Source organism: Salmo salar, chromosome 26 (genome assembly GCF_965601325.2).
Source record: "Salmo salar chromosome 26, fSalSal1, whole genome shotgun sequence".
Classification (NCBI taxonomy): Eukaryota; Metazoa; Chordata; class Actinopteri; order Salmoniformes; family Salmonidae; genus Salmo; species Salmo salar.
The window spans coordinates 35511598-35522950 of NC_138316.1; the positions used below are offsets into that span (position 1 = coordinate 35511598).

At 39.8% G+C, this 11353-nt stretch overlaps 1 protein-coding gene across 2 annotated transcripts; it reads left to right on the forward strand.

The window, feature by feature from the left end:
* The first annotated feature begins 78 nt into the window (after positions 1-78).
* Positions 79-11176, forward strand: LOC106587690 (vacuolar protein sorting-associated protein 33B). Of its 2 annotated transcripts, none has more exons than XM_014176281.2 (24): positions 79-166; positions 1193-1337; positions 1648-1728; positions 1858-1919; positions 2908-2957; positions 3586-3653; positions 3749-3794; positions 3881-3975; positions 4200-4304; positions 4641-4731; positions 4966-5043; positions 5259-5332; positions 5435-5521; positions 5774-5864; positions 6445-6519; positions 6631-6695; positions 7061-7115; positions 7221-7267; positions 7661-7793; positions 8916-8989; positions 9870-9971; positions 10073-10148; positions 10291-10413; positions 10800-11176. In XM_014176281.2, the coding sequence occupies exons 2-24, from the start codon at positions 1242-1244 to the stop codon at positions 10877-10879; spliced, it is 1854 nt and encodes a 617-aa protein (XP_014031756.2). In that variant the 5' UTR covers positions 79-166; positions 1193-1241; the 3' UTR covers positions 10880-11176. The 2 variants fall into 2 exon arrangements, with proteins under 2 accessions (XP_014031756.2, XP_014031757.2); XM_014176282.2 differs by having other exon boundaries at positions 10294-10413.
* The last annotated feature ends 177 nt before the right edge of the window (positions 11177-11353 follow it).

The window sequence follows — 11353 nt, forward strand, 5'->3', positions numbered from 1 at the left end:
AGTAGCAAGTTGCATACATTAAACAGCAAAGTGAATTGACTAGGTACAGTGCTCCAAACAGTGTTTCTCTCCAGTCATGTCTTGAGATACGGTGCCCTCTATTTACTTGTTCGTAGTGAAACAAAGATTCGCAACATCCCATCCGCACATCCGGAAACAAATCAAGGTAATGTACCTAGCTAGCTAAAATTGATAGAGGATTTTTGTTTATTTTACATTTTTAAGTCGTCTAGATCATCCAATAACCTATACAGTAACGGTATATACATTTGGTTTTAATGACTGTCGTCGTCCTTATTGCCATATACAGTTAATCATGGTGTGACTACTAAATCAGCTGATAACTACAGTATGCTAACGTTAGCTCTCGAAAACCCTTCTCTGTATGTTGGTTTTCAGGGGTTCAGGTGTTACACCCGCATTTGTCTCAATGTAAACAAACATTCGACGCTCTGTTTTAACGTTTAGAAAAGTAAATAATAATCGCGTTCAAACCGGTTTTCGAAACGTATCTTTCATATCAGTGAGAAATAATTTTTCAAATAAAAAATATACTCTATACTGTAGCTGGCCCGGTTCCACGATTAGTCAAAAGGGGGATTAGCCCCCTCAGTTGAAACTTGTGCCCCCTCAGTTTTTGTTGTAATGTCTCAATATAAAAATATTTTAAAAGTTATAACGATTGAGTGACAGGTTGGCACAAAATCTGTATCTCTGCTGCACTGTGTCAGCACAATGGACAGAGCCCACTGCTGTCTCTCTGTGTGTGTGTGTGTGTGTGTGTAGGGGCACCTGGTCTCAGATAATTTCTTATTATTTTGTATTTAAATCCGAGACATTCCATTTAGTATGATATGTTATATTTCGTATGGTATGCATTAATTTGTGGATGTCCATCAACCATTTCGTATGATATTTGACAAATTATAATTCATATTATATTTTATGAATTTGCAAAACGTACAATATATTACGAATTTGCAATATGTATAATATGTTACGAATTCTAGCTAGGTGGCTAACGTTAGCTAGCCCGTTCGGCAAAGAAGTCAATTCACTCGGCAAAGAAGTCAATTCAATGACTATTCCACGTTGGTTCAACTTAATTTAATTGAAATGATGTGGAAACAGTGTTAATTCAGCCAGAGTGTGCCCAGTGGGTAGCCCATCACAGCTGGTTTGTATTTTCCAGGGAGGTGAATGGTTGGGCAGGTGTGCTACTCTGTTTCACCTCAGGCCCCATGGCTCACAGTGTCAGGAGAGATGCCCCTGAGCTCCCTGACTTCTCTCTGCTCAAGAGGCTGGCCAGGGACCAGCTCATTTACCTACTGGAACAGGTAGGACTACTCCACTTATCAATTGTCTTGGTTCTCAGTATCCACAAGTACTCACACTAGTCATGGATCCTATTAAAGTTGTAAAGCCTGGGTCCGTTTCCCAGACAGTCCTGGTCCTGGACTAAAAATCTGTTTCAATTGAGATTCTATAGGCTTAGTCTGTGTCTGGGAAACCGTCCCTCTATGTTTCTATAATGTATATTAGTCTCTACTGCTGGGAGCAATCCTAAATTCCTCTTCTGGGGATTGATTAGGTATATTCATCATCCTCATCCTCATCATACTGCATTTTTACTCCCCTGGTTTAAAGCTACCTGGGAGGAAGGACCTGTTCATTGAGGCAGATTTGATGAGCCCCCTGGACCGCATTGCTAATGTCACAACACTAAAGGTACATGTCATTGTTGTTTCTGAATATTTCTGTATACCATATTGATTATGCCTGTCCTTACATATATCAGTTTACCAGGTTACAATGAGGTTCAGTTCTATACAATCTTTGTCACCCTTCTCCTTGTAGCAACATGATGTGGACAAGCTTTACAAAGTGGAATACAAACCCATTGTCAGCACCTCAGATCAGTAAGTAGCAAATCCTATTGTAGTTCCATAGATCTTCTTCTCTTTTATTGTCTTGGAGGAACAATTATCATCGCCATAACAATGTTGTAACACATCCATAACAATGTTGTAACACAGCCATAACAATGTTGTAACACAGCCATAACAATGTTGTAACACCGCCCATAACAATGTTGTAACACAGCCATAACAATGTTGTAACACAGCCATAACAATGTTGTAACACAGCCATAACAATGTTGTAACACCGCCATAACAATGTTGTAACACAGCCATAACAATGTGGTAACACAGCCAATGTTGTAACACAGCCATAACAATGTTGTAACACAGCCATAACAATGTTGTAACACAGCCATAACAATGTGGTAACACAGCCATAACAATGTTGTAACACAGCCATAACAATGTGGTAACACAGCCATAACAATGTGGTAACACAGCCATAACAATGTGGTAACACAGCCATAACAATGTTGTAACACAGCCATAACAATGTTGTAACACAGCCATAACAATGTGGTAACACAGCCATAACAATGTTGTAACACAGCCATAACAATGTTGTAACACAGCCATAACAATGTTGTAACACAGCCATAACAATGTGGTAACACAGCCATAACAATGTGGTAACACAGCCATAACAATGTGGTAACACCGCCATAACAATGTGGTAACACAGCCATAACAATGTGGTAACACCGCCATAACAATGTGGTAACACAGCCATCACAATGTTGTAACACCACCATAACAATGTGGTAACACAGCCATAATGTTGTAACACAGCCATAACAATGTGGTAACACAGCCATAATGTTGTAACACAGCCATAACAATGTGGTAACACAGCCATAATGTTGTAACACAGCCATAACAATGTGGTAACACAGCCATAACAATGTGATAACACAGCCAAAACAATGTTGTAACACAGCCATAACAATGTGGTAACACCGCCATAACAATGTGCCTTCCTTGACAGACTATGCTTCCTGATCCGTCCAAGAATAAAAACTGTCAAGTGGATATGTGGTAAGTAGAATGGTGGCACCCTGATATTGAAAATCAGCTGATTCATATTGTATTTCATTAAAGTGTAATTGTTAGGATGCCAAGGCAGTGAAAGATTAAGTTAGCAACGCTATTCCCTTCCTGAGAAATGAAGTACTGTCGTACCAGACTTTGAAATGCCTTGTCTTTTCTGGATCAGTGGTATTATCGACAGTGCTTCTGGAGTACGTTGCTGTACTGTGCAAACAAAGGCTTCTGATTTCATGTCCTTGATCGGGAAGACAATGAGGGAAATCACTCTGCTATGAGTTTGACTTTATTTATTCTTGCTCACAGATAAAACTGAAGAAATGCAGAATTTACATGACTAATAATTGCAAAACACTCATTTAAATACATAATACATGACATAAATAGAATACAGAAAACTTTAAACATTACAGGACATTTTTTAGAATGGAAATTGACATTTTAAAATGTGATTGTAAAAAAAAAAAAATGTGGGGGAAACCATTTAGGAGGTAGAGTTATTATACAGTCTGACAGCAGTGAGTAGAGTGCCCTTTCGCAGGTGGTTCGTACGGGCACTTATACAGGACAGTTCGTGGCTGTTTCATATACTCACTGACAAATTGGTTTCCTTTTCCAGATGTGGTCAATGCAGACAAAGCATTTGGGAGATTCAGAAGATACAAGATCATATTTAGCCCTCAGAAGGTAATTATTATGTACTTATTGTATACTCTCTGTAATAAAACAATTATATTTATTTTCTTTGCTCATTCTTCTCTCGCTTTCCGTGTCTCTTACAGTTTTATGCATGTGAGAACCTTTTGGAGGAGCAGGGAATCTTTGGTGGTAGGTGTCTTTTGATATTTCATATTCATATTTTGGTATTCCAGATGTTTGAATGTTAACAGACACTTTTTCACTCCCTTGTGAAGATGTGACTACTGACGAGTGGTCATTCTACCTCCTGCCCCTGGACGATGACATCATTAGCTTGGAGCTTCCGGAATTCTTCAGAGACAACTTCCTGGTAATGATAGACAGTAGTGCTGACGGGAACTGTGTTTAGGAATATCAGTCCCACTTTATGATGCAAAAATGATGTATATACATGTAGTTACATAAGCAGGTACAGTGTAATAACAAATGAGTAACACATTTTGACATATAACTAACAACCTATTACTGGGACTAGTGTGGTTATATTCATAGTGCTCATTATTTTGCTAACAAGCATGACCTGTGTGTCCACAGGAGGGAGACCAGCGCTGGGTGAGAACAGCGGGTAGTGCCCTGCATCTCCTACACTCTGTCTACGGCCCCTTCTCTAAGGTGTATGGGATCGGACGATGCTCCAAGGTAAGATCAGCTCAACACTCTTTAATGTACTTTTGTATACCGCAATTCAGCGTTTAGCTGCCTTGTATACTGAATTAAAACAAAACTAAAATACATCTGGGATTATGATTCTAGATGGTACTGAATGAATGATTTACTATAGGTGCCAGTCTGTTTATGCTTCAGCCAACCAGTCTTTGTCTTGTTCATCAAGGTAGAGCTAGCTGTATGTTGTTGAATGCAGACACAGTCAGAAAGCAGCACCGGTACAGATGATTTAGATTTTCAAACACCATGATTTAGACGAGATTCATAGAGTAAGTGTTAACAGTATGTCTGGTCTCTTGCCCGGTTCAGATGGCGTATGAATCGTGGAGGGAGCAGGTGGAAGAGGGGGAACAGAGAGCGCGTCAAGCGGAGATCGGAAATGTGTTTCTCATTGACAGAGGTAGATCTTTCTTGAACTGTGAATCACGGCACTTGTGACGTTTGTCTTATTTGTTGCTCTAATTTTTTTACATTTTAAATATGCTATTGGATAATGGTGTTATTATTCATTCTCACAGACTAACGTATGAAAATGTGGATTTCGAATGGAATTCTCCTTTAAGTATAACAATAGGGATACGTGTCATAATAATAGTTGATATCATACTAATGTTCTTTCTCATTCTCTTTGCAGATGTGGACCTTGTGACTCCTCTGTGTTCCCAGGTTGTCTATGAAGGACTTTTGGATGATATTTTCAGAATTAAATGTGGTAAGCAATGATATTTGCTCTGATTACAGTCTCTACTTTGAAATAGCTATACTGCAAATAATGTGGTCTTTATATATTGTGTCCTAGTCAAGGGCCGCACACTGAAGCCTCTTATTGCTGTATACCATTACAGTTGCAATAAGATCTTAATGCCATTTTATGCATTGTATGCCCATTGTCTGTATGGAATTATAATCCATCTCTTTGTCCTATAGGATGTGTGGAGTTTGGTCCAGATGTCACCTCCTCTGACAAGAGTATAAAAGTGATGCTAAACTCTCAAGATAAGGTTGGCCTTTTAGAAGTATAACATGGTTGAATTGATATCATTTCCCCTTCACTGGTTTAAAGATGACAGTCTCACTGGAATTTGTATGTGTTTCTCTCTCAGGTTTTTAACGAGATCAGGAACGAGCATTTCTCCCAGGTGTTTGGCTTCCTAAGTCAAAAGGCCCGAAACCTCCAGACTGCATATGATGTGAGTGTTTCATTCTGACCATATTTACATCTCTATGGGCCTTTGTGCTTCCAATTTATTTGTTTGCCTTTATTTGCTAGGTATGGTAAGCTGATTGACAGCACATTTATAATTTACAACAATGCCCCCCTGGTGAAGTGTTGCCCTGCGTGGATGCATAATATTTGTATTAAATATCCTCTTAGAGCTTTCTTTACATCAAAGAGTAGAAGTTCATGTTTGACGATTATTCATCTCTCTCCGTCATTACAGAAGCGTAGTGGAATGGACATTAAACAGATGAAGACGTTTGTGTCGGAGGAGCTGAAAGGGTTAAAACAGGAGCATCGGCTCCTCAGTCTGCGTGAGTATTGAGTCTCTACTTCCCCAGAGTCAGATGAATTGGTTGAGACCATTTTTATGTCTGTGTGCATTTTGAAGGAAGTTGTTAACTGGTGTTAGTCGCAATTTATATTTCGTTTTTATTTTACTTGGCAAGTCAGTTTAGAACAAATTGTTATTTACAATGACGGGCTACACCGGCCAAACCCTCCCCTAACCCGGACGACGCTGGGCCAATTGTGTGCCGCTCTATGGGACTCCCGGTCACGGCCGGTTGTGATACAGCCTGAGATTGAACCCGAGTCTGTAGTGACGCCTCTAGCACTGCGATGCAGTGCCTTAGACAGCTGCGCCACTCAGGATCCTATGAATGAATGGAAGTCTATGGTAACTGCTAGTATGCTATTAGATACCAAAGACTTTCAGTCATTGCGCTAACACAAGTTAACATTGGCTCGCGAAACTACCTCTAACTTCCTTCATACTGGATGTAGAGACATACAAATGGTATCCATGAGTTCATCTGACTATGAGGAAGTAGATAAAGGGCTTCATTGCAAAAATCCCAAAGTATCCATTTAAAAAGACATGTCTCTCTTCAGATATTGGTGCCAGTGAGTCGATGATGAAGAAGAAAACGAAGCAGGACTTCCAAGAGCTGTTGAAGACAGAGCACTGTAATATTACATTACATAGTCTATACTGTACTTTGAGGCATATGTTTTTTCCCCATATGAATCCCATTTCCTGCATTGCATAATAACTGATACTTATTTCCCCAACAACAGCCTTACTGGAGGGGTTTGAAATCCGTGAATGTATTTCCTACATAGAGGAGCATATCAATAGGCAGGTGAGATTGTCTGGAAGATAATGGTGCCATAGAAATATAAGGAATAGAAAGTGCGTCTCCATTCAAGTCAATGATGTCATAATGGGTGGACTGGCAGCCATTCTGAGTGTACCCATGAGTTTACCAGTCAAATTGCCAGAGTTAGAGCTTCCAAATCCGTTCTATTCATTATATTTCTATGAATGGTACGTGCATACAGGTAATCATAGTGCTAAATCGGCCCAATAAAATGTATATTGCAGGTTGTATTCATCAATCATCCTGGCACATAATTGTTCTCTCCAACCACATCAAAGTGTAAACCTTGTTGCCAGGAACCACACTGGATGAAGCTATCATCCTTATTGTGTTATCATCCACCTTAGGTCTCTATGGTGGAAAGTATGAGACTTCTTTGTCTGCTGTCTCTCACAGAAAACGGTGAGTCTTCACAGAGATGTTTTTTAACCAAACACATGAAAATATAATTGATCTCATGATAAGGTTCTTAGTCCTTTTAAATCAGCTGTATATATTTTCCTTCAGGCCTCCTTCCCAAAGATTATCGGTCATTAAAAGCCCAGTTTCTACAGGTGGGTTCTGCTATCATAGGTATTGTTTAAATGATATCTAGCACTGGTTGGGAAAAACTGGTTGCAATGATGTCAGGCTGACATCTTTTGTGATGTCATGGTCATGTTGTGTACTGGTTGGAAAAAAATGTTTTGATACAAATCTTTTTAGTGACCAGAAAAATATGACCTCCCAGTCCCAGATATCTTGACGTTGTCAGGAAAAAAAGACGTCTATACAACCAACCATTTTACAACCATAAAATCCCAGGCCAAATTTTGCCCACTTGTGTGTTACACCGTCAGTGTAATGTGCATTTAGACTGGATTAATTCTGTATCTTTGTATTTCCATTTTTGTTTTGTTGGAGCCTTTTCCTTGTTATATAGTTCTCTGTCATATTTCCTCTCTCAGAGTTATGGCATTGAACACCTACTGACGTTTTCCAACCTGAAGCAGCTAGGCCTGCTGGTGGAGCAGCAGCCTGGAGAGACCCTCACTGTCATGGAGAGCAGAGTGGGCAAACTGGTCAACGACAAAACCGCAGGTCAGATACAGGCTGGTCCCAATACCGTTACTGTATTTAATACAGGCTGGGTCCCAATACCGTTACTGTATTTAATACAGGCTGGTCCCAATACCGTTACTGTATTTAATACAGGCTGGGTCCCAATACCGTTACTGTATTTAATATAGGCTGTGTCCCAATACCGTTACTGTATTTAATACAGGCTGGTCCCAATACCGTTACTGTATTTAATACAGGCTGGGTCCCAATACCGTTACTGTATTTAATACAGGCTGGGTCCCAATACCGTTACTGTATTTAATACAGTTTGGTTCCCAATACCGTTACTGTATTTAATATAGGCTGGGTCCCAATACCGTTACTGTATTTAATACAGGCTGGGTCCCAATAGCGTTACTATATTTAACACAGGCTGGGTCCCAATACCGTTACTGTATTTAATACAGGCTGGGTCCCAATACCGTTACTATATTTAATACAGGCTGGGTCCCAATAGCGTTACTATATTTAATACAGGCTGGGTCCCAATAGCGTTACTATATTTAATACAGGCTGAGTCCCAATACCGCTACTGTATTTAATACAGGCTGGGTCTCAATGCCGGTACTGTATTTATTACAAGCCGGGTTCCAATACCGGTACTGTATTTAACACAGGATGAATCCCAATACCATTACTGTATTTAATATAGGCTGGGTCCCAATACAGTTACTGTATTTAATATAGGCTGGGTCCCAATACAGTTACTGTATTTAATATAGGTTGGGTCCCAGTACAGTTACTGTATTTAATATAGGTTGGGTCCCAATACCATTACTGTATATAACTGCTTTGTTTTTCTCCTCGTTTCCTTTCCTAAGTGACCACCACTAATTGATGAAATGTCTAAATAGGTTTCTCTATGTTACTTCAACCTGTCAAGTCATTGTAATAAGGAAAAGGGATACGGAAATTAAGCTAATTAAGAATAGTGAGAGACTGACTGATCTGAACCAATTGAGGGTCCAGTGATTTTAGTTTTTGAGACTATTACTACCCACAAAATATACATCATAGATATACTGTACTTTAGAGTCCTGACAATGACAAGATGCTCTGCAAAATATCAGCACTTGAACCTTTCAACATGTTCTATTTTAGGAAAGCTGACTGATGCCTTCTCCTCCCTGGCCAAGAAGAGCAATTTCCGTGCCTTGGGCAGGAGGCTCAATCTGGTATGTAGTCTTTTAATTGAATGAACAACCTAATTACCATATTAAAAACATAGCCATGTATTGAGTTACTTTAACTTCATGAAATTTCACTAAACATTTTAGGGCAGACTCATGTACACAGATTAAGCCTAATCCTGGATTCTCCATTAAACTTTGTTTTTAGTTCAGGACTAAGCTGGGAAAGAGCCAGGAAACTCGCCTTAAATCAGGGGTTCCCAAACGTTTTTGGCCGCGACCCTATTTTGACATAAATAAAATGTTGAGCCCGCCATGTCAAAAAAACTGATGGAATCAACGGCAAATGTTTACTTTTTAAATTTTGGCTATGACAGTCTATTATAAATCAGCTTGACAGTACTTTTGTCAGTATTTCAATCTGAAGGAAATATGGTTTGAAGTGACTAAAATGCACCAGGAAAGGTACAAGTTCAGAAGATCATCAGGCAATAATGTTGTCTGATCTTCAGTTTGATTTAGTGCCTGGTCTTGTCCAGTCTGTTCTAATGAGCCCTGCGTGGCTTGTGGGCATTGTGGAGGGAAACAGAAGATACATACGTGTTCCTGAGAGTCTAATCTTACAGTAATGGGGTCATAATATTTTGTATCTTGAACCGTTTAAAAGATAGAGCCACATTTGTAGGAAGAAAACAGAAACCACTCTGTTTATTACAACTGTATCTAGTGGCTTCCGGAGGTTACTGACGAAACCCTGGTTCTAAGAACCAAGAGCGATTTTCTTTATATATATTTTTTTCAACGTTTCTCTCGGGACCCCATTTTCAAATCACGACCCCTAGTTTGGGAAACACTGCCCTAAAATAACTCCATAACCAAACAGTATTGCAATGAAACCGGATGTCCTTACTATATCTATATCAAGGTGCCCAAGTCGGATGAAGAATATGACCTCCGTGTCCCTCGAGACATGGCCTATATCTTCAGTGGAGCCTACATTCCTTTGAGCTGCAAACTCATTGAACAGGTAGGTGGACTCCAATATGAATGAACTCATGGATACTAAGACAGAAGTGTGTTACAATTAGTGATATAATAAAAAGTATTCCGCTTGTGCTACGTCTGCAGGTATTGGAGCGTGATGGCTGGACAGGGCTGGAGGAAGTCACCCGCATGCTCAACGGACATGAATTTGCAGTCACAGGTAAGACAAGTGGGCTTAACATTGACACTGAAATGTATGTAAAAGGCACTTTTGAATGGAAAGTCCATAGAGGAAAGGGGAACACTCAGAGCATTCCAGTTCTTTATTTTCTCTCGCTCTCTACCTCCCCCCTCTCTCTCAGCAGGTAGTAACGGATCAGACGCAAGGGTGAAGACTGATTCCCAGCGTATCATCCTAGTCATGTTCCTGGGTGGGTGCACCTTCTCAGAGATCTCAGCACTACGCTTCCTGGGCAGAGAGAAAGGTAAGGAAGGCTTTATATTGGGATTCTGGAGGGTGGTGGTACTAGAAATTTAACAGTGTGCCAATGTAGGGAACAGCAGAAGTCTTGAGAGGTGGGCCAGTAACCAGAGGGTTGCCGGTTCGAAACCCAATGCTGACAGGGAAAATGTAGAGGGTGTGAACATGTAAAAAGATATATTCATGCCCCTATTTCTACCTCTATTTCTCCTAGGTTATACATTTATTGTGGTGACTACATAGTTTACAATACATGTTTTTATAGGTCAAGCGGGTTCTCCATATTACTTTGTACCATTGAAAAAGAGACCTTGGCTCTCAATTGGGATTCTCTGTATAAATACAAGTTGGATAAAAGTGGATAATGGGTTCTCTCTATTGTGTTTCTAGGTCTTAAATTCATTGTGGTGACCACAGCTATCACAAACAGTGCCAGACTTCTGGAGTCTATGTTGGACAACCATGCATGAGTCCTGGGGTCTTTCTATCATTGCCAATGGAAGCATCCAGCTTGTGGTCCAAGACATCATGGGGACACATACAGATTACTTTTTGGACAATTTGGATCTACAATATGACAACAAGCTACATGTTTGCACCTGTTATTCAGAGTCTTGTATTGGAAGCAGTCACTGTCTAGGCTAGATCTGGTTCAGAAAAAAATGATTGATGTTGGAATATATTCCATCATAGTGCTATACCAACTGCAAAAGGTGTACAAAGAATGTTGTTTTCTGTCCACAGTACAAAATAAATATTATGTTTTATTTGTTGTCTGTGATTTATAATAAATTATATTTATGAATCTTACGACATCAAATACCTGTAGATAAATAAACAATGACGTCTCTGTACGGTGACATTTGAAAGCATGTCTGTCACTTCACTGGTAATAACTGTTCGTTTTCTTAAATCCACGCCCTTGCGCATGCGCATATGGTACC

Coding starts and splice junctions, on each gene's coding strand:
- LOC106587690 (XM_014176281.2), top strand. CDS start 1,242: ATGGCTCACAGTGTCAGGAGAGATGCCCCTGAGCTCCCTGACTTCTCT. Junction 5,865..6,444: donor GCATCGGCTCCTCAGTCTGC/GTGAGTATTGAG, acceptor GTCTCTCTTCAG/ATATTGGTGCCAGTGAGTCG. Junction 6,520..6,630: donor GCTGTTGAAGACAGAGCACT/GTAATATTACAT, acceptor CCCCAACAACAG/CCTTACTGGAGGGGTTTGAA.